Below are 23520 nucleotides of genomic sequence, written 5' to 3'. Positions count from 1 at the left end.
AGTTACCAGGACTATCCAGCCAGCATCTTCCATCCATAACTAATTCACTTACAAAATTATCGTTTCTGTATCCATAGCACTTTGTACATAGAAAGTGTGATGAATACACATTTCAATGTTAATTTATCAAAAAGAATTTTAACTATTTGTTGCTATTCATACCGATGAGATTTTTCCTATGTACATTAATGTATTTCAAATATGAGTAACATTTTTTGTTTGTGATGGAGACTTGACTTTGGAGAACTAGCCCAATATAGGAAGGCAGATCTGAAACTTTAAAAAGGCTTACTACTGCAGTTTATTTTAAAATACTTTTTAAAGGAAAAAACCCAGAAAATCATTTTTAACTGCTGATTCTTAAACGATCTTTAACTTTCTATGGTCAGTACATTGATCAGAATATTATAACTTCATCCATAAAATATTCTGATTGATAAATATTGCATATGCATAATGGTTTCAGTTATTTCTTTATATTTGACTATTTGTTGTAATATACAACATGTGCATATTGTCATTCTACAGTTCCAGATCCATATAAAAGCATGTCTGAGGGTCTCTTTTTGGCACTTCTAACCGTTGTAACATTTTCCACGACAGTCTAAAACAGGTGGTTTGTGTATGTCACTGGGGAAATCAAAACTTCATTGAATCCTGCACCCAGTTCAAGGTCTGTTATAAAAAAAGTCACTTGTCATGATATCTATGGCTCTCTGAGAGCATTGTCTGTATGGGATATGTCCCTTCCCTCCCTGCAGAGCTGAGCTTCTAGAATTTTCTAAAAAGTATTGCCCAGTGAGGCTGCATGAGCACCATCTTCTGAATAGTTCTAAGCAAAGGTTACATCACAGCCATGTGGCCTCAGTTGCCTCACTTCTTCTTGCTAAATTTCAGAGTCCTACAAGAAAGGAAATCCAAGGAAAGTGGACAGTGGGCTGATAGTGTGACTATGCAAAAGCAACACTTTTAAAACAACACTGTTTCTTCATTGAGTAGAACTCTGCATAGTTCCACTCGTGGGAATCTAGCAAACACCACAATTCTAAAATGGGTTGAGATCTAATTAAAAAAATTGTAAAACTACCTTTCCAAAGTAACACCAGTTCTAGATATCATGTAAAGAGAGAGTATCGTCACGTAATAGTGCACACAACACAAGATACCAGCTCTGCACATTTTTACAGTGGAAACATTATGGAAGCATAAATGTTGTCTTAGCCCTGACAGTATGTGAGGCTCTCCGAGCTAATGCATAGACTGTCTAAATAGGACATAGACAGCCTAATCCACTTAAACAGAAGTAGAAATAGCATTCCCTTTACGCCTTCTAAATCCCTTAGAATTATCTAAATAAAAATCCCACTACATCAAGGGTAGGGAGATTAGATTTCCCCAAGGAGGAATTAACCATAATGTTAGTGGTCTGATTCACATGGAACTTGGATATTATTTTTTATTTAAATTTGGGATGAGAACACAGGACAACTTTGTCTCTTTAAAACAAAGTTAAAGAAGGATCACCTATTAAAACCTGCAACTCACTTGCTCTTCTCACAGATGTAACGCTGATTAAAAATCCTATCTTTAGTGACAAAAAGAATAAAGAACACTTTCCCAAAGGCTCAAAAGGTGAGTACATCATCTTGGCAGCACCAGATTTATGTTCATTGTAAAACAAGATGTCTGATTGCTAGGAAGGTGATAACCACACCTTTCAAGAATCTTTTGAGGGTGGAAGGACTAAAAAGAATAGAAAAGCATACTGGCAGATATGTTGAGATAACACTGAAAACACTTTGACAGATAAGGAAGCTCACAGACTAAAATACAATCAAGACTCTAAAATACATTATATGGGCATGGAACACCAACTGCCCATAAAGAAAACTTTTTTTCCCTTCTGAGTAGTGTAAAGGTTTTTCTAGACTGCAGCAGAAGTCTCCTAGACTCCTATAGAGCATGCCACATCATGCTACAAGGTAAGGAGATTCTAGATTAGAAGACAAGACTTGAGAGAGAAGATCTGATGATATTGGAAGAAATGAAGGCTCCTGAGAGAGAGCCAGACAGACAGACACATCAACATACAAATACTGTCAAGCCTATGCTTTATTACGGAGGGAATTCTGCATCACTGTGCACATGCAGAAATCATGACTTCCACAGATTTTTTTTTCTCTGCTGAAGAAGTGCTACAGTTATGCCCTTTACCCACCAGGGGCTGCTGTGGCAGCAGAACAGAGGACAGCCAGCTCACCAGCAGCAGCAGGCAGCAGCCAATAGGGAGGAGGAGAGGCTGTGTTCCTCACAGCACACTGTTAGGAGGCCCTGGATATGGGGGGGGACAGAGTAGGGCACACAGGGCTGCTGGGGAGTCAGACTGGGGTTCAGAAGGGCTAGTGGCAGGGGTAGAGGCTGACTGGGAGTGAGGGTGCAGGGACACATAGGAACAGAGGACAAGGAGTACATGGACACATGGGGATGAGGGGCAGGGGTTGGCTGAGTGTCTGAATTGTAGTTTAAATAAATTATAATGCAAAGTTATGTATTAATATTCCTAGTAAGGAACCTATTTGTCAGAAAACATTTTCTGAATTTTTTGTTGTTGTCTGTATTGTTACAGACATTCCCTTGGACAGGTATTTTGAAATAAATTACCAAAACAATTATAAATGACATGATTATATTGTATTATTTTGAAAAATAAAATATGCAGAAATTTGCAATATTGTGTGCAGAATTTTTAGGCTCAGAATTCCCCCAAGAATAATGCTTGAGCAGCATTAATTTACACTAACTTTCTTTCCAACAACGATAAAGGACCTGCTCTGGTGGTTTACTAATAACAAGGGAGATTTAGGATTTTAAGAAAGTTCCAGCACCACAAGTCTCAATTCTCATTGCCAGTAAGCCACTCTATCTGACACTGGTGTCAGGGTCATTCCTGATTTGCCTGGAAGCTGAAAGCAGCCTCCTCTGTCCCTTGACAGGTATAGACAGCTCTTCAGATGTTATTTCCAGAAACCAAGTTTGAAAGGTATCCTCATTAAGCAAGGCACTGAACCAGTGCTGTTTGTTGATGCAAGTCTAACAATGCAAAGGTCCTCCAAAATGAGCAGCAAACAGAGGAACGGGAAGGGAAAAACAAGAACTCCTGCCTCCAGATACACGGAAGGGCAAAACACTCATCACCTAAATCTGCCTATTGTACCTGGATCTTTGGAGGTCTGATCAGCAATGACCAGAAATGTCCCAGGACAGTGGGTCAAGAATAGAATCATAGTTGTGCAGTCGAGCAAACTACTTAATACTTACTATCTATAATACAGTTAATAAAATTAGAGAAATCTGGAATTATTTTTTAAAAAGACTCTAAAATCACGCCAGACACAAAGGTCCTTATATGCTCACCTGACTCTGGAAAGGGGGAAAAAAATTAGGCACTTGGGGTCACAGTGCTTTCATAAACTCAGCTGCAAATATCAGATGCTGCAAAGATAGTACTTGTGTGGGCCCAAAAAAGCATTGCTTTCCAAAAAAACTTCCAAAACTCAGAGGAACTAGAGTAGGGAGTGCAACCCACTGAGTGGGAATATACAGTAGCCACTTCAAAGAATCCTGAGTTTTGCATAGTACAACTCTCAGAAAATAAACTTAAAGCAACCTTATCAAATCCTGAACACCTACTCAGCCAGGGCAAATAGTTTTTTTTAATAGATTTTTTAAATCATCATTAATCACCATGATACAGAACTTGATTAAAAAAAAGATACTATGCCTAGGCTGATAGATTTGCATAATTTGGTAATGTTGATTTTAAATTTAGTTTTTCAATTTTCAGCTTTATAAAATCTAAACATAAGCAAACACACAACATGGGGTCTCCTAGAAGCTTGAGTTCATCTTACACTTCAGTGTTATGCATGTCTGCAATATCTCAGCACACAAGCAAATGGGGATAAAGGTAGACTTTCTGCTTCACTGCATTTCCTGGCTATCTCATTCAAACCTTACATTATCTGGATTTGAATTAGGGAGAAGAGAGTGAGATGTTACTACTCCCTCTGCCCTAGATAATCACATACATAAAAGGAACACAGTTTCACCTGCTTAGGGTTTACCAAGTAAATATTGTATACTAGGAGTTCAGAATGAAGTTTAATTCAGGCTATGTCCACATTACAAATTACTTCAGTATAACTTATGTCGCTCATGAGTGACAGAAATTATACCGACCTAAGCACCAGTATAGACTGCTTTGTCAGCAGGGGAGCTTCTGCCACCAACATAGCTACCACCTCTCACAGAAGCAGGAGTTATTAAGCTGATGGGCAAGTTCTCACCCATCCACTAAAGGCTTGTACACACTAGCGCTTACTTTGGTATAACTTAAGTGGCTCGGGTGTGGAAAAGTCACCCCCCTGAGCAAGGTAACTTACAGTGGCCTAGTCATCAGTGTGGACAGCTTTATGTTGGCGGGAGAGGCTCTCCCACTGACATACCAACTACCACTCAGGAAAGTGAAGTAATTATACCCACAGGAGAGCACTCTCCCGTCAGCATAGCGCATCCGCACTAGCAGCACTGCTACATCAGTACAGCTGTGTCGCGGTCACGATTCTAGCCTAGACTAGCCCTTGGACTGTCTTCACCAGAAGCACGACAGCGGTGACAAGACACCAAAACACCACAACCGCCGACTTCGGCCATACAGCTCCGGCAGGGGTGTTGCTGGCGGGAGGGGTGAGGGGACTAGCCCAGCAGTTATAACGGCAATTACCCAGGCACCACAGCAGTTAATTGGAGGTGGTGTGAGAGGCTCAGAGGCCCCCGGAGACGCCTGGTAGGTCAGGGCCCGCCGTGGAGCTGGCAGGGTGTTGTTTATTGCAGTATGTGTGGCCACGCACCGACCCAGGGTCACACAGCGCGTTAAGAAAAACCCGCCCCCGGGGTGCATCCCCGCACCCTCCCCAGCAGCCCCGCTCCCTACACCCGCCACGCCGGCTGCTACTGCGCCCCTTCCCCGCGCACCGTGTGCGGAGCCACCGCCTGGAGCCCCTCGCCGCCGCTCGCCGCGGAGCAGGCTGAGGAGCCGGCTACGCGTAGGGACCCCACCGGCCGGAAGAATTTACTCAGCACCGACTGTCCGGGGCCGCTGGGCTCTCGCCCCCGCGGCATGGTTGGGAGCCCAGATCCCGCAGCTCTCCGCACTCCAAGCGCCCGCACGCGCCGCCGAACCCAACAGTGACGTAATCACGGCACCACGTGCAGGTTAGAAAAAGGTGGAGCTAGAGGGAAAAGAGGTTGAACCGTTGCCGGGAAGGGGCTGTGGAGAGAGAGGTGATTGGTGCTGTCCCTGACACGTGATGCTTTGCTGTGAGCGGCGGGCTGTCCCTCCCCATTCCCCAAAAAGGCAAGCAAGGCGGGGTGGCTCTGCGCATGTTCACCGCTCTGAGGCTGGGTGGTGGCGCGCTAATTCCAAAGCGTGAACCAAGCGGGAGGCTGAACAGGCGGGAGGCGACAGCAGAAAGGAAGCGCCATGGTCCGCCCCTTAAACTCCATAGCCGCCGTGTGCCAGAACATGGGCATCGGGAAGAACGGAGACCTCCCTTGGCCCCCACTCAGGTAGTGCGATCCGGGCCTCTTCGTCCTCTAGCGAGAGCTGCGCAAATGGACTACAGGTCCCAGCATGCCATGCTGCCATGCCTATGGGTCGCTCGCCTCGAGAGGGAGCGTGGCATGCCGGGATGTGTAGTCTGCGGGGAGGGGGTGTTGGCGGGGCAGCGGAGATTCAGCGGGACTGCGTGGGGCCTTTCGCCTTTGGGTGTCTGAAACCCGACAGGTTAGTGGCAGCAGAACAGGGGCCTTCTGCCGGGCTGCGTGGTCTCCTCCTGGAAACAAGCGTGATGGGTCTTAGACTCGTTCCCAGCAGTTGGCGGGATCCAGGCACGGGGCTGGGTTACTCACTTTCACGGGACTTAGGTCGCAAAGGTCAGGTTTCAGGCATGTTATCTGGCCTGTATGTAGCTTTGTACTGTTGCTTCCTATGCATCTGTCATAAACCTAGATGAACCGAGGACTTCAGCAATACATGGGCTTACATTTATTTAAAATTCACTTAAATTCTATTTTTACTATCAACAAAAGAAATCCAAACACATTTTTCCTAGTAAACCCCCATTGTGATTTTTTTTCTTGTTCTGTTGATAGGAATGAGTTTAAGTATTTTCAGAGAATGACTATGACAACCACTGTAGAAGGTAATGTTTGTGTTTTCACTTTTTATGCTTCTACTTATTAAAACTAGTTTCTGTGATGTCACTAAATTGAAAAGATTAGTAACTTTCCTGTCTATATTGACTTGATTACTGTTTTAGTATAAAATAAGTTAATACATGTATCTTTTTATGTGACAGTTACATAGCTATTTACACTGATCATGTCTTCTGTGTGTTGCACTGAACCAAGTTTACTTATGAGATAAGTATGTCTGTCTACTTAATGCACATGCTATATTGAGATACATTTTCATAATGGGGTTGTGTGGTTTTTTGAGAATGTAATTTGACTGGCTGAGTGAAATTCTATTCATTTGCAAATTACATAAGCATAATTAAGATATAGAAATAGATAGTTTTTCATCTTGCTTTTACCTGTCTTTTAATAAAAGTAGAAATGGAACTATTTAATTTATTGTAGACTGTAACACTCTATATTCTGAAAAAGTTTATTTTCTCTAAATCAAAATGGTGGACCGTCATTTTTGGGCTTGGGAAACTAGCACTGAATGGAGGGATTGCATCATTATGCAGGTCTGGCATAACGAGCAGTGGCTGCTGAACTTTGGGATTCAGAAAGCCACCTTCCAGGAACGGTGTGCAGCGGAAGAATACCAAAATGAGAAGTTTGTGGAGATCGCTATATGGAAGTTGGCAACTTCAGACTGCTACCGGTCGATCACAAATCAGTTTGGAGTTGGGAAGTGGACCACTGGGGCTGCGTTAACGCAAGTGTATAGAGCCATTAATGACATCCTGCTACAAAGGACTGTGACTCTTGGCAATGTGCATGAAATAGTGAATGGCTTTGCAGCAGTGGGATTCCCTAATTGCAGAGGGGCAATAGATGACACGTGTATTCCAATGGATGAGCAGCGATGGTGTCCTTAGTCTCTGTTTGTCATAAACTGGGAATGAGCAACAGGGAATGGGTCACTTCATGATTATCTGTTCTATTCATTCCCTCTGGGGGCACCTGGCATTGGTCACTGTCAGCAGACAGGATACTGGGCTAGATGGACCTTTGGTCTGACCCAGTATGGCCATTCTTATGTTCTTTATGTAAAACTTTAAACTGAATGTTTAAAGAAATTCTATATACTATTGGGCTGAATATCAAAACTAGGAGTTTCGGTATGAATGTAAACTACATAATTAAATTGTTATGGCACAGATTTTTTTTCTAGGGTTTAATTTTAAAAAAAAAAAAGTTTGGTGTGTCATCACATTTAGGAATGTTGGTTCAGATATGAGCTTGAATAACCTTGGCTCCTCTGGAATGTGTATACCAGGACCATATTAAAGACTGCATGTTGTGATTTCTGGAGAGGTTGTGGAAAGATTATATTGCTCTGTGAGCAATGCCAGCTAACTCATTATTAGAATACTTTCGACCTTCTTAACTGGGTACACAATAATATTGATATTAGCATATGTCTTAACGTACAGTAGATAATTTTATCATAGGTCAGTTATGTGTTTTTGTATTCCCTATACATATCGATTGTGTAGAGTCTGTATCTAAACTGACAGTGCTAGTTATGTGCGTATATAAATTTCTTTACAAGTGTGATGAATTACACTTGCGTGGCATGGCTTATTACTTTAAAGTCCTAACCATCTCATTTTGTTTAGTGGTTTCAATCGTATGAACAATTGACTGACTGAGTTAATTTAAAATAATTTAAATTACTAAGTATCTAATCCACAGGTTCCCCCGAACTGGAGTGCGCTCCTGTAGGGGGTTGCAAAGGAATGTTCGGGGGTCACAACACTCACTGAGGAAGGGGAGAGAGCGCTACCCGGCCCCAGCTGTGGCCCCCTTTCCTCTGTCCATGGCCCCAGCTCCCAGGGGGGCAGAGACAGGAGTATGGAAGTGTGGGTGGGCACCATGAAAAGTTTGGGGACCACTGATCTAATCCCTTTTTTGAAAAAGCTCTTTTATTTCCATAGATCATTTTCCCTCTGAGAGTCTTCCTTGTAATACACTTCCTTTTATAAGGGCTTGTTTACACAAGGGGGTGATTATTGTGACACTTCTGCTGTACATCTGGCAAAGCACTGCATGCAAACTACACCAACAGCGTGCACATGTAAAGCCTGTTCCATTTTTCAATTTGTGTGCTCATATGGTGGTGTTTTTTTGCAAATTGAGGGTGTTTTGTTTTCAGAGGGTATCCCATGGTCTGTTGCTTCACTACAGCATGCATCCTGGGACTGATTTCACTGTGAGTCAGAAAGGCTCCTAGCTCAAATCTGCATAAAATGGCTGCCACCATGGGGCACCCAGAACAGAAGCTAGCATAGTTAACACAATAATAATTAGTAAATTGTAAAGATAAGTAGTTACACGTTGCAGGTCCCCCCCCCCCCCCCCCAGAACTCTGCCTCTTCAGTGCTCCTTTGGGCTTCTGGCTGGGACTCAGGCTTGACCAATGCAGGGGAAGAATCAGGTTGGGTTTTAACTTGTTGCGCGTCAGAGTCCTGAGTCCCAGACAGATCCTGACTTTCAGGAGACAACTCCTCTCCAGCCTTGTCCTGCTCGTCTTCCAGCGATTATTGCCATTCTTCCTCAAGTGGGGGTGGGGAAGAGAGCTGGCAGCAGGATCCACAAACTGTCTGGAGTGGGTGACTGTATAATTGTGTGAAATCCAGTCCAGTTAGTCATAAAATGGACAGGTCACAAATCCTCTGCCTAATATTTTCCTTGCTTCCCTAATTGTAATGTAGACCCTCTTGAGCTGTTTGCTCTTTACTCAGCACTGGTAGGTGGCCTAGTCATGACCCCTCACAAACATCTGCTTTGTAGTGTCCACAAACAGGCTTTATTATAATAGCTGGCCACAAGTTCTTCCTGCACTGTTGCTTCTCCTCAGATGGCTGTGAGATCCATGGTCTCAGCACCGTCACAAGCAGCAGCATCTTGTGGTGTTTGTGTAGCAAAATCACTGTAGTAGCACAAGAATGCTGAAATAATCAAACCCAGGACCAAATTTAGCTAAATCTGGCCCCATGTGTCAGCTTTTAAATGAGGGAGTGGGTTTCCCTGGGAACTTGACATCATAGCAGGTGAGGGCACATGTGTAAGCAGATAGGTCAGTAACAAGCAACCTCCAAGCAGTGGGGAATAGCCATTGGAGGCATGCAAATAGTGATGTGCAGCTGTTGCCTACACACAAACAGACCAAACTAATTCAGTTTGCAGCAAACTTAGTCCAATTTGCAAGAGGATTCCAGAGTGCAGTAAGTGCAGAGTCCATGCACTATGATACATTGTGTCTCTAAGGTGCCACAAGTATTCCTTTTCTTTTTATGTATGCTAGTGTTTTAGATGCTGATTAACTCGCCTTGAACTAGTGCAAAACCTCCATGTAGTCAAGCCCTAATGTACTCCTTCAGAAGCATCCTAATATCTAATGTTAATTGAGAGAGGTTTCCTTTCTGTGAATCTAATTTCTTGTAAATTTGCCCAACTATGATGGAATGTTCTTGAACAGTGTTCCTTTTAAAGTTATAAGTGCTTGACCACAAGCCTAAATCCACCCCCTTTATCTTATAGTGCAATAGTTGCACATCTTGGCATGACATAATTCAGATGCATATTGATATGTATCTTTCTATTTTGTTTTCATTGTTGCAAAGAGAAACCTCAAAGTAAAATGAATGGCTTATTTAGATTTCAAAATGAAAGAATTACTTGGCAGTGGGGATGCAGACTAGCTCAAGAGTTTATACAAAATAGCATTATCACTTGTAGCTGGGGTCCCAGATCTTAGAAAAAGAAAGTTTCCAAACAAGTAGAAGCTTTATGTTTAGCAGCATTACTGTGTTTGTGTATATCTTCAGTTTACACCTAATTCTATGCATGACTGTCAGTGCTTTCACATGTACACTTTAGTTTTACACAGTGCATCATAGAGTGGTGGTGATCTACTAAGCTAGTACACTAAATGCTGGTGTGAATATTCTCTTTTTTTGCCACTAACATTTTAAAATGGTGATGTTAAGTTTGACGCACAGTCCAGCTTTGTAAAACGGTCCCATTTAGTTTCAGTTTGTAGGTGAGTTTGTCTCCTAGCTTGCACTAGCTTCCTGGAAATGTTTGAAGTGGCAAAATCATTTTTCTATAATTTTGTGGGATGTAGAGCCTATATTTTTAGGGAAAGAGAGATCTGAAATGCTTTTAAGTTTAAATATCACATGCTGAACCTGTTAAAATTTGTTTCTAGTGAAAAGAAACAGGGTTCCAGGAAGCTAGGGCCTGATCAAAGCAGCGATGAAGCTGTTCTCTTTTGGATAGTATAGATTATTCTGTTAATTATAAGTCATACAGTTATATTTAAAACTGATGGGTTTTGTTTGTCTTTTTAAAAAAGTGCACAGCAAGGCCTTGATACTGCAAACACGTATGTATCTAAGTTACTTTATTCACATGAGCAGTCACAAGGTCTGGGCCTAAGTTGGATCTTTTACTTATATTTAGTCTTGCTAATGTTTAAAATTTGCACTTAAACATATTAACTGTTTAAATAGAATTCAAAGTAGATTGGGGGATAAATCCACTAGATGTCACTAAACCACCACCTCTGATTCTGTACTAAGTTGAAACAGTTTTTAAAAACTGTTTTGTATATTACACAGGTAAACAGAATGCATTGATCATGGGTAAGAGGACCTGGTTCTCAATTCCTGAGAAGAATCGCCCCTTAAAAGACAGAATTAATATAGTGCTTAGCAGAGAGCTCAAGTAAGTACGAATCCTGATGATCTCATAAGTAAACGATAATCAGGTTAACTTTGATTACTATTTGTGTAGTGTGTTAGTGTTTCATAACTTAACTTTTAGAGTAATACAACTGTGAAGTGTCTGTCTTAAACTACCTGGAATCATTTGTAAAATAACATTTTGTGGAGGAGGTGGGATAAACAGAACATGCAGCCTGTCTCTTATGTTCCTCATAAAAAACAACTTCTGTTAAGTTACCTGTAGTCCAGGGGTCGGCAGCCTTTCAGAAGTGGCGTGCCGAGTCTTCACTCTAATTTAAGGTTTCGCATGCCAGTAATACATTTGAACGTTTTTAGAAGGTCTCTTTCTGTAAGTCTATAATATATAACTAAACTATTGTTGTATGTAAAGTAAATAAGGTTTTTAAAATGTTTAAGAAGCTTCCTTTAAAATTAAATTAAAATGCAGATCTTATCAGTTTAGTGTGATCCTTGCTGAGTTTTCCAATATCTGGCAAGTATTTGGATACTTTAAGCTGCACATAGGCTTCTGAGTGATCAGTTGTTAACCAGCTCTGAGAGGGAAACAGGACAGATTTCATGTGTGAAAATACCTGTTCACAAGGGTATGTGACTCAAAATGCTGAAAGCATTGCAAACACAAGTTTCTTCAAACAGTTAAATTTCACTGACGGGGACATCCAGCAGGTCAGAATAGAGGCCCTATTGATCTCTCTTGGTAGCTTCAAGTGCATTCTGCAGATCTCCAAACTTTGATGTTTCACACACAATTCTGAGCTTTTCAGGTTTAATTAGAAAAGAAAGCATTGGGCCAAATCGCTGGAAATCTTGAAATCTGTCAGAAAATTCTGATTCCAGTTCTTGCATGTACATTCTAATTTCAACGTCAAACGCAGTGCCTTGTTCCACGTGGCATGATAGTGTTGTAAGCAGCAAATCAGGACTTAAAAATATTCCAGTACAGTGGCGCTGGAACAATTTTTAAGGTGCGGGTGCTGAGCTGTGCCCCCTCTTGCCCCTGTCTGCACCCCTCACTGCCCCAGGCTGGGGCCAGTGGGCCACAAGTCGGGGGGTGGCTGCAGAGCTCCGGGCCGGCGGCCAGGACTCCGGGCTGGCGGCAGAGCACCCAAGACAGGTGGCCAGGACGCGGGACTGGTGGACGGAACGCCAGTAGCAGCGCCGGTGGCTTGGACCTGGGGCCGGCAGCAGGCTGAGCGAGGCCGGCGGATGGAACCTCAGCTGGCAGGGGGCTGGTGGACAGTACCCCAGGCAGGTAGCTGGGACCTGGGGCCAGCAGCAGGCTGAACGGGGCCAGCAGACAGAACCCCAGCTGGCAGGGTGGCCAGCAGACAGTACTTCAGGCCAGCAGCGGAGCCCCCGGGACTGATAGCCAGGACCTGGGCAGTGTGAGTGCCACTGAAAATCAGCTCGCATTCTGCCTTTGGGACATGTGCCATAGGTTGCCTACCCCTGCTGTAGTCAATCTTGTTGATTTGTATAGAAAATCCTTTTTGTGTTTGTCTGTCCATCCTAAGACTCTGAGCTTCTTGAGGCAGGGACCACCCCTTCTTGGAAAGAACTTAGTGTGGGCACTACCTCTTCTGTTGTATATAGGCTTTCATACCACACATCACCATGGTACTGCAAATAAATGATAACTCTGCCTGATAAAATAATTTTAAGAGTGATTGTATTCAGTTATGCATATTAAGGAAGTTTCTCGGTACCTAGTGGTGGTTCTGCGTGCTAACATTGTGTTCCTGTTCCAAAAGGTGCTAGTAAAAGTTGAAAGATTCCCCCAATTTTCTTGTGTCTAATGACTAAAATGTATTAAGTGCAAGATATGATCAAGCTTCAGACTTAACTTGTTAGTACAATGAGAACCGAGTAGCATGTCAGTAGCAAAAGTTTGAAAATCTTGGTCCTTAAGTTCAGTAATTTTTCCTCCCACCTGATCCTGACTTGTTTCCAAAATGTGGCTTATCATAGGTGCCGACTTCCTCAGTTCACGGGCGGTGCTTGACCCTCCACCCCTTCCCCCGCCCCGCCTCTTCCCGCCTATCCCCACTCCTCCCCTTCTCCCAAACCCTACTCCTGCGCCTACTCCTCCTGCACGCCAATGAACAGCTGATCAAGGGACGCACTGGGAGGGAGGGGGAGGAGCAGATCCACTGGGCTGCTGGTGGGTGTTCAGTGCCCACCAATTTTTTTTCTGTCAGTGCTCCAGCGCACCCACAGAGTTGGCACCTATGACTCATACATTTCCTTCAGTCAGCTTTCTCATACTTGTATTAAGATTATTTCTTCTTCAAGTAATTGCACATGTCCATTCCACCATAGGTCTTTAATCTGGCCAATTTTAAATTTCAGTACTGGAGCTACACTTCCGTCTCTGGGGTTTAAATCATGTTCATGTGGCAAATTGATGCCAGTGAGTGACCCACACCCCAGCTGCCTGAAATACTTGAGGAAATCTGATGTGAGTGACGAGTGTCACATTTGCGAAGGATTTAAGACTAACTCAGAGAAGGACAGAGTAGCCACCCTCAAGTATCCTCTTATAGAGTCAGCATTCTATCTCTCCTTAGTGCCATCCTTTTCAGAGCAGGCACCAGATCCATAAGAGTTTGTCTGGAGTGCTCTGCCTGACTTGTCTGTCACTGGAGCAGAAAAAGAGGCACAAGATTTCTGGGGACTTGGTACATCACTCAGCAAGATCATCAGTACTGAACCCTTCCTAAAGGCAAGAATTCCTGGAGGGACTCTAAGAAGAGGCACTTCCCAAAATAGTCTTAATCCAAGAAGAGGAGGTCATTAACCCGTGCCAGCTCCATTGAGATGGACTCCTGAAATATTCACTGGAGCTTCTTCAGGCCATCTTCTGGAGAAACCGCAAGCCCAAGAGACTATGCTGGTACAGTTGACACTGGAATGGTATGGAGCTACTCAAGAGCTACTTAACTTCTCGATATTGGTTCCAGTGGTGCAGGAAGGCTTCCACCTGGTTCTGGTGATTAGGCTTCTACCCTTCAGGCTTCTGAAGCTTGCAGTGCCATTGCAATTGACTCCTTGCCTCATAAAACGGTACTGTCAAGAAGAGGGAAGCCGACTATGATTTCTCTGGTACTACCATCTCCAGCGTCAGGCTCTCTCTCTTCTGGTGCTAATGAGTTCTGCTCCCCTGTTACCAGAGGTCTGATTCTTCATCCTCTTCATAAACCACAGGTTGGGTCTTGTGTCTCAGCATAGGTACAGTGTACATTTTCCATCAGAGACTTATGTGCCATAAGTCTTACAGCAGCTACCTGTCAAGGAGCAATGGCCTGGTTAAGAATGGACCCCAGGACCATGTCAGAGGCCTTTCTGGACCCTATGTGGTTTTCCTCCCAACCCACCAGGTCATCCTTTCATCCACCTCAGTCTATCTCCTTCGGTGCACGATGAGTGCATCAGCACCAGAGACAACATCTTCCTATAGTTGATACCAGGACTGGTACTGAGCAAGTGGAAGACATTCCAGCAGTTCCTCCAGGACATGAAATAGAGCAAATGCTGTCTCAGCATCTATTTGCATCCTCTTACTCATCACCAGATGAGGCTGTAGAGGTAATGAGTGACTCTTCCACATCAGAAGATTATAGCACTCACCAGGACTTATTAAAAAGACTGGGCACAGTCCTAGATATCTAGGTGGAAGAGGTCTGTGAAAAATCCCCCAAATTGGTGGATATTTTGGTTTCAGGAGAACCCACCAGGGTGACTACTGATCAATGAGGCCATTTTAGAGCCAATCAAGCTATTGTAACAGACCCCATCTTCCCTCCCCGCTCCCTAGCAAAAAAAGGCAGAGAGGAGATTCTGTGCCCATTCTAAGGGTTTTGAATATCTGTACAGAGACACCCCTCCAGGCTCTTTAGTAGTTGCCACAGCTAATGCACTGGAGAGGCAAGAACACCATGCATCGACTCCAGAAGGGAAAGATTCAAAGAGGCTAGACCTTTTTTGGTTGAAAACTTCATTCATGTCTGCAGGTTAGCATTGCAAATCAACAGGAACTTCTAGGTCAGTATGACTTTACCTTGTCGGAAAACATGTTGAGGTTTTAAAGACAGGTTACCTGACAATTGCAAACAAGAATTCATTGTGATTATGGACAAGGGCAAGCTAGTAGCCAAACAGCTCTTCAGGCCAGCTTGGCTGCAGGTGACTCCGTGGCTCGAGTCATGGCATCTACCCTAACTTTGAGAAGGTATTTGTGGCTGCAGTCTTCTAGTCTGCTGCCAGAGGTTCAGCAGCAGATGCACCAGAACGGGGTGGTTCATGGGGCCATGGCCCTCCCACTTTTCACCACTGGCCCCACCCCCCACCTAGGCAGGAAGCAAGAGCCCAGCCCAGGGAGCATAGGCAGCTGGGGAAGCCATGGACCCTCCATCTGCCTGAGGTGGGGGTGCCTGAGAGCAGCCCATGTCCCTGACCCCCACCCAGGACAGATAGAGGGTCTACAGCTTCCCACAGGTGCCCAGGCAGTTCTTACCATGGCTGCGCTTCTTCTGCTACCATGGCCCCGCTCCCAGGCCAGGTGCTGGAGCCCGGTCGGGGTAAGAGCCATGCAGGTAGCTGTGGGGAGCTGCAGACCCTACATCTGCCTTGGGCAGGAGACATGGGGTGGGGACTGCTCTCAGCCCCGCCCCACGACATCAAGCAGATTGTGGCCCAGGCTCCCTGACCCAGCTCTGGCTCCTGGCTTGGTTGGGGGGGACAGGGCCTCGGGGGAAGAGGAGGAGTAGGGGGTGGGGCCACAGAGGGAGAGAGGCCTCATACCCACACACACTTTGAGGAAGAATTAATCACTCCTGTTCAGCAGACCATCTAAGACCTCCCAGATGAAGGACCTTTCCTTTTTTCGGACAAGGCAGTTGATAGGCTCCATAGCCTAAAAGATTCAAAAGTGATGCTGAAGTCACTTGCCAGGCAACCACCACTACCCTTGTCTCCTGCAGCAGCTGGTTAGTCCAAACAAGGGTTTTAACATGTTGGTTAAGGACAGACTACTAGGCCCCAGAGTGCCATCTGCTCCTGCCACCCTATTTGCCAATCATTTATCCTACTTCCTAAGGGCTTGGTCCGACATCTCTTCAGATCTGAGAGTCTTAAGCACGGTGGATTTGATCAAAGACTCTACATACTCTCCTCTCTCTTCACCAATCAAAGAAAGAGCCCACGTGTATGGTGACTCGGTCAGCTTTTTTTCTGTAAGAAGAAACTGTAAGTATGGACTCAAGGAAAGATCCTTCATCTCTGGACTATCTGAATTCTAACAGAGCAAAATAACTGAACAAGAAGACTGAGATCCCCAGAGTTATTTTTGGGTAGCCCTGAGAGACTTTTTGGAAACTGACAGATTACTACAGTTCTGCTACCATTTGGAATTATAGACTCTGATTCACCTATACATATATTTTACATGATTTAACCTCTCAATAACTCTAATTTCTTTTTCATAGCTAATAAACCTATAGTTAAGTTACTATAGAATTGGCCTACCAGTGTTGTCTTTGGTGTGAGATCTAGGGTGCAACTCGACCTGGGTGAGTGAGTGGTCTCTTGGGACTGGGAGTAACCTGGAATAATTGTGATTTTTTTTTTTAATTTTTTATTTTTTTGGGTGTAAGTGACCATTTCTCACATAGTCCAGCTTGCCTAAGGGGACTATCTGTGACTCCATCATAAGACTATTATAGTACTCTGGATGTTCACATTTGGTACTGGGTTTGTGAAATCTAATTATAGAACATACCACCAGTTTGGGATGTCTGCCCTGCTTTTGATAGTCTGCCCTAATGTAGGCATTCATGTTGTGAGCTACTCTAGATATTGTGACAATGATTATCCTAGTTTCCATTATTCCTTCACTAGAGCAAGGGGACTGGTATACTGCCCCGGACTTGAAAGACACTTACTTTCATGTAGCGAACCACCAGAAGTCTTTCAGATTCGTGCTAAACGGGATCCACTACCAATTTACAGTGCTTTCATTTGGTCTGTTGGTAGCTCCTTGCATTTTGTAAAAATGCAAGGAAATGATAGCAGTATTCCTTCAAAAGTCAGGGGTCCACATGTTCCCTTACCTGGACAACTGGCTAGGGAGAGGCCAGTCCAAGTTTCAAGTACTATCCAGAATAGCCATTATGCAGTCTATCTTTGATGCACTGGGTCTCCTAGTCAATGTGGACAAATCAATTCTGAATCCAGTACAGAGAACAGAATTGATCAGGGCAGTCCTAAGCTCTACAAAGGTCAAAACTTTTCTACTGCAATCAAGGTTTGAAACGCTGTGGAGCTTAGTTATGGAACTAAAAACACATCGTGTCACTACAGTATGCAGCTGCCTCAGGCTCCTAGCCGGGAGGGAAGATGGGGTCTGTTTACATGCTGCCATGTGCCCTATGTAGTGCAGTACTCCAGGCTATACCTCAGAAAGCTACAACGATGGATAGCTTCAGTGTATTCCCCAAGCAGTCATCGCTTAGATATAAAATCATAGACTTTAAGGTCAGAAGGGACCATTATGATAGTCTAGTCTGATCTCCTGCACAACGCAGGCCACAGAATCTCATCCACCTACTCCTGTAACAAACCCCTAACCTATGTCTGAGCTATTGAAATCCTCAAATTGTGGTTTAAAGGCTTCAAGATGCAGAGAATCCTCCAGCAAGTGACCCGTGACCCATGCTGCAGAGGAAGGGGAAAAAACTCCAGGGCATCTGCCAATCTGCCCTGGAGGAAAATTCCTTCCCGACCGCAAATATGGCAATCAGTTAAACCCTGAGCATGTGGGCAAGACTCACCAGCTAGACATCCAGGAAAGAATTCTCAGTAGTAACTCAGATCCCACCCCATCTAACATCCCATCAGAGGCCACTGGACATATTTACCACTAATTGTCAAAGATCAAGACATAGTGGTTCTAGTATCAATACTAATCTTGTCCTCTCTGGATTGGTGGACAGACCGTCTGCAATTTTGTATGGGAGGGGAGTCCCTTTGCTCCCCTGCAACCAGCACATATCTTAGTCACAGATGCATTGTCCCTAGGTTGGGGAGCACACATGGAAGGAGGGGTCCTGTTACCCACACAAAAGTCTCTGTCACTTGCACACTCTAGGGGCAACCACACTTACCCTGTTCCTAGGGCTCAGGGCGTAACCTTCTGTGGGTTTGCAGGACCTTTTACCAGTGAAAAAGCCTTACACGAAATATCCTTATCCTCTATTTATTAACCATTACTAAGCAGAATACACATGCTAAGCATACAATGCTATGCTCACCAATCCTGATCAGGCAGGCAGACTTTCCATTAGCCAGACAAGGTCAGTCTCGTCTGGATCCTGGCTGCTGCACGTCACGGTCATGCAGAGGATTCTTAGCAGCTTTGATCTTAGGCTGTGTCTTAGAGATGAGTTATTCTCTTCTTCCAGGTCTTTCCTTCTTACTCTTCTGTTCCTTCTGCTGGGGTCCTTCTTGGACACCAGTTTATATAGTGACAGGTTTCAGAGTGGTAGCCATGTTACTCTGTATCAGCAAAAAGAACGAGGAGTACTTGTGGTACTAATTTTAAATTTGTTAGTCTCTAAGGTGCCACAAGTACTCCTCGTTCTTTTAGTTTATATAAAAAGAACAGGAGTACTTGTGGCACCTTAGAGACTAACAAATTTATTAGAGCATAAGCTTTCTTGGGCTACTGCCCATTTCATCGGATGCATAGAATGTAACATATAGTAAGAAGATAGATATAGATAGATACATACAGAGAAGGTGGAAGTTGCCATACAAACTGTAGGAGGCTAATTAATTAACATGAGCTATTATCAGCAGGAGAAAAAACACTTTTGTAGTGATAGTCAAGATGGCCCACTTAGACAGTTGACAAGAAGGTGTGAGGATACTTAACATGGGGAAATAGATTCAATATATGTAATGACCCAGCCACTCCCTCTCTCTATTCAAACCCAAGTTAATGGTATCCAGTTTGCATATTAATTCAAGCTCAGCAGTTTCTCGTTGGAGTCTGTTTTTGAAGCTTCTCTGTTGCAAAATTGCCACGCATAAGTCTTTTACTGAGTGGCCAGAGGGGTTGAAGTGTTCTCCTACCAGTTTTTGAATGTTATGATTCCTGATGTCAGATTTGTGTCCATTTATTCTTTTGCGTAGAGGCTGTCCGGTTTGGCCAATGTACATGGCAGATTGGCATTGATGGTACGTGATGGCATATATCACATTGGTAGATGTGCAGGTAAATGAGCCCCTGATGGCGTGGCTCATGTGATTAGGTCCTATGATGGAGTCACTTGAATAAATATGTGGACAGAGTTGGCATCAGGCTTTGTTGCAAGGATAGGTTCCTGGGTTAGTGTTTTTTGGTGTGTGGTTGCTGGAGAGTATTTGCTTCAGGTTGGTGGGCTGTCTCCCACGATCTGTGAGAGTGAGGGATCGTTTTTCAGGATAGGTTGTAAATCTTTGATGCGCTGGAGAGGTTTTAGTTGGGGGCTGAAGGTGACAGTTAGTGGCGTTCTGTTATTTTCTTTGTTGGGCCTGTCCTGTAGTAGGTGACTTCTGGGTACTCTTCTGGCTCTGTCAATCTGTTTTTTCACTTCCGCAGGTGGGTAGTGTAGTTGTAAGAATGCTTGATAGAGATCTTGTAGGTGTTTGTCTCTGTCTGAGGGATTGGAGCAAATGCGGTTGTATCGTAGAGCTTGGCTGTAGACAATGGCTCGTGTGGTGTGTCCTGGATGGAAGCTAGAGGCATGTAGGTAAGTATAGCAGTCAGTAGGTTTCCGGTATAGGGTGGTGGCTATGTGACCATCAGTTATTAGCACAGTAGTGTCCAGGAAATGGACCACTTGTGTGGATTGGTCTAGGCTGAAGTTGATGGTGGGATGGAAATTGATGAAATCATGGTGGAATTCCTCAAGGGCTTCTTTTCCATGGGTCCAGATGATGAAGATTTCATCGATGTAGCGCAAGTAGAGTGATATGCCATCATGTGCCATCAATGCGTGTCTGCCATGTACATTGGCCAAACCAGACAGTCTCTACGCAAAAGAATAAATGGACACAAATCTGACATCAGGAATCATAACATTCAAAAACCGATAGAACACTTCAACCTCTCTGGCCAATCGGTAAAAGACTTATGGGCGGCAATTTTGCAACAGAAAAGCTTCAAAAACAGACTCCAACGAGAAACTGCTGAGCTTGAATTAATATGCAAACTGGATACCATTAACTTGGGTTTGAATAGAGAGTGGGAATGGCTGGGTCATTAAACATATTGAATCTATTTCCCCATGTTAAGTATCCTCACACCTTCTTGTCAACTGTCTAAGTGGGCCATCTTGATTATCACTACAGAAGTGTTTTTTCTCCTGCTGATAATAGCTCATGTTAATTAATTAGCCTCTTACAGTTTATATGGCAACTTCCACCTTCTGTGTGTGTGTGTGTGTGTGTGTGTGTGTGTGTGTATTATCTCTTCTTACTATATGTTCCATTCTATGTATCTAATAAAGTGGGCCATAGCCCACGAAAGCTTATGCTCTAATAAATTTGTTAGCCTCTAAGGTGCCACAAGTCCTCCTGTTCTTTTTGCGGATACAGACTAACACAGATGCTACTCTGAAACCTTAGTTTATATAGTGAAACTTGAGTCCTGCTTAGCTATACCTTAACCAATCATTTTACTAAAATATTATTAAACAATTCTCTAATCAATCCTAATATATTGTAAAACAATTCTTTAACCAGTCATACCCCCACCACCTTAATTGATTTACACCTAGCAAAATTATTTGTGTAACAGGCAGAAACCATCAAAAAACCAGACCGAGATCATACAGACAAACAATAGAGAAGGACGACTTGTGGCACCTGAAACCTGTCAATAGAGAAGTGGGGACCATAAAGACAGAACAATAAAGAAATGAGGATTTCACAGCCATAACTATCAATAAGTGATTTCTTGCCAGACAGAGTGCTATCAAAATAAGTTTTCTTTAACCATTTTAAGATTTATTTCTTTATCTGGTGATGGTGGATGCTAGTAGGACAGGATCACCATAACAGCTCAATATTACATTGTTTTAATGTAATTTAGATGGAATGTGAGGATGAGACTTTCTGCTTCTTGGCTAGTGGCTGCAGCTCTCCTAATATGGTGCCAGACAAAGGCCTTAGGCCTTACAATAGGGCTACAGGAAAAGGTCTTATCCTAACCGTCCCTGCAGACTCAGGGGCTATGGTCTTCCAAGATCTGAACGCTCATATAAACATCAGAGACTTGGGAGCTGTCCATCTTGCGTGCTTGGCCTTTCTTCCACGTGTCAAGGGAAAGAGTTGCTGTGTTGTCTGTTAATACTAGCAGATAGTTTTATGTGACTAGACAAGGAGGCCGTTCCACTCAGTTGTGCCAGGAGGTTATCCTCTGATGGGAGTTTTATATAGTTGGCTCCATTCACCTCCGAGCTGCTTACCTTCCAGGGGTGCAGAATATGCTTGCAGACCAAATGAGCAGGTCCTTCTCCGATCACTATGATTGGCCACTACATCTGGACATGGCCAGATCCATCTTCCTACCATAGGTGACTCTCCAAGAGGGCCTGTTTGCAACAGGGACCAATAGAAAGTTCCATCACTTCTGTTCCTGTGGGGGTTGGGGAGGTATCACAGCCCAGGTTTATTGACAGGTGCATTTCTGCAGCCCTGGAGGAACACCTTACTATATGCTTTCCATCTGATTCTTTTACTGCCTGAAGTTTTGTCCAAGATCAAACAGGACCATGCTCACCTTATACTTATAGCACCAGAGTGGCCTTGGCAGCACTAGTCCTTGACCCTGCTAACCTTGTCAGTCAGACCTCCACTGTCTCTTCCACGGGGTCCAGACATGATTTCCCAGGACCATGGCGACCTCCTCTACCTCAATCTGCAGGCCCTTCATATGACAGCTAGGATGTTTCGTGGCTAAGGCTACATTTTAGTCACGGCTATTTTTAGTAAAAGTCATGGGCATTGAACAAAAATTCAAGGCCCATGACCTGTCCAGGACTTTTACTATATACCCCTGACTAAAACTTGGGGGTGAGAGGCAGTTCTGGGGGGTGGCCCTGGGGGTGCCAGGACCCAGAGGGGGCACCACAGGTGCTCGGGGGTGGATTGGCAGGGATGGGGCAGGTTCCCAACCCTGCTCCTGGGAAGTAGCAACCTCCAGCTCTTAATTCCACATTCTGCCTCCATTCCACCCCAAACCCTGGTTGTGCAGCTCCCATTGGCTGGGAACCATGGCCAGTGCCTGCCGGCGGGGGCAACATGTCGAGCTAGGAGCTAAGGAAGGGGAGGCGCCCCCCCCCGGTAAGCACCGCCCCCCACCCACCCACATTCCTGCTGCTGAGGGATGGGGGGCCTGAAACTACCCCAGCAGCAACCAGTGTGACTGGCCCAGGGGCTGCCTGAGCTTCTCAGGCGGCTCATGGGCTGCTGCAGAGGTCACAGAATCCATGACAAACATGGAGCCTTATTCATGGCTAACACCATTAGAAAAGGCTTGCAAAAAGTACTTCTAAATAGTAGAAAGTCTTCAGACAGGAATACTTACCTGGCTACATAGAAGTATCCGGTTCCACCAGAACAGTGTTCCTCTGGAGTGAGCTCCTATCCAACATATGATGAATTATCTTCTGAACCTAAAACATCAAGGTCTAGCAGTTAGCGCTATCAAGGTTCATCTAGCAACTATTTCAGCTTTCTATCTGTTGGTGAACAACAAATCTGTTTGTTTGTTTGTTTGTTTGTTTTTCCCCAGTCCCCTTGCTATCGGGTTTTTGAAAGGCCTGAATAGAATATTCCCACAGGTACAAGAACATATTCTCCCATGGGAGCTGAACCTGGTATTAGCAAACTTAATGGGACCGTCCTTTAAACCACTCGCAATTCATTCTCTACCCCACCTCTCTGTGAAGGTGGCGCTTTTGATCACAATTACCTTGACAAGAAGAGTGGGCAAGTTGAGAGCTTTGGTTTCAGAGCTTCCCTATGCAGTCTTCTTTAAGGACAAGGTTTACCTTTGCTTTCACATCAGGTTCCTGACAAAAGTGGTATCCAACTCTCATTTTAATCAGGCAATCTATTCGCCAACTTTCTTTTGAAAGCCTCATGCTCCTAGAGATGAAGAAAAGCTCTGCTCATTAGACATCAGAAGAGTTTTAGCCTTTTACCTGGACCATACTAAGTCATTTAGATCATCACAATTGTTCATTGTGGTGGTGAACAGAAGGAAAGGCCACAAGTATCTATCTGTTCAGAGGATTTCCTCCTGGATTTCTTTGTGTATTCATTTGTGTTACCAGGTGGCTAATGTCACTCCACCAGCTGGAAAGCTAGCCTGTTCAACTAGGGCACATGCAGAATCTGAAGCTTTTCTGGCACAAATTTCTATTCT

General features: G+C 44.2%; 2 protein-coding genes across 11 annotated transcripts in view; one reads left to right on the top strand and one right to left on the bottom strand.

The window, feature by feature from the left end:
• The window catches only part of MSH3 (mutS homolog 3), a 190218-nt gene extending 184961 nt beyond the window's left edge, over window positions 1-5257 (bottom strand). For all 6 annotated transcript variants that reach the window (XM_073344375.1, XM_073344373.1, XM_073344377.1 and 3 more), the window contains exon 1: window positions 5035-5257. In XM_073344375.1, coding sequence (XP_073200476.1) covers window positions 5035-5181 — 147 coding nt within the window. In that variant the 5' untranslated portion in view covers window positions 5182-5257. The remainder of the gene's footprint in view (window positions 1-5034) is intronic.
• A 163-nt stretch (window positions 5258-5420) lies between these two features.
• Window positions 5421-23520, top strand: part of DHFR (dihydrofolate reductase) — a 40321-nt gene continuing 22221 nt past the window's right edge. For 2 of the 5 annotated variants that reach the window (XM_073344369.1, XM_073344367.1), the window contains exons 1-3: window positions 5750-5845; window positions 6214-6263; window positions 10923-11028. In XM_073344369.1, the coding sequence (XP_073200470.1) occupies window positions 5751-5845; window positions 6214-6263; window positions 10923-11028 (251 nt within the window). In that variant the 5' untranslated portion in view covers window position 5750. Of the gene's footprint in view, window positions 5629-5749; window positions 5846-6213; window positions 6264-10922; window positions 11029-23520 lie in introns of those variants that run through there. The other 3 variants (XM_073344368.1, XM_073344370.1, XM_073344371.1) reach the window with 3 other exon arrangements.

The sequence above is a fragment of the Lepidochelys kempii genome, chromosome 5, assembly GCF_965140265.1.
Source record: "Lepidochelys kempii isolate rLepKem1 chromosome 5, rLepKem1.hap2, whole genome shotgun sequence".
NCBI lineage: Eukaryota > Metazoa > Chordata > Testudines > Cheloniidae > Lepidochelys > Lepidochelys kempii.
The sequence above is the reverse complement of the archived record's forward strand: the minus strand, read 5'-3'. Positions and strand labels throughout refer to the sequence as shown.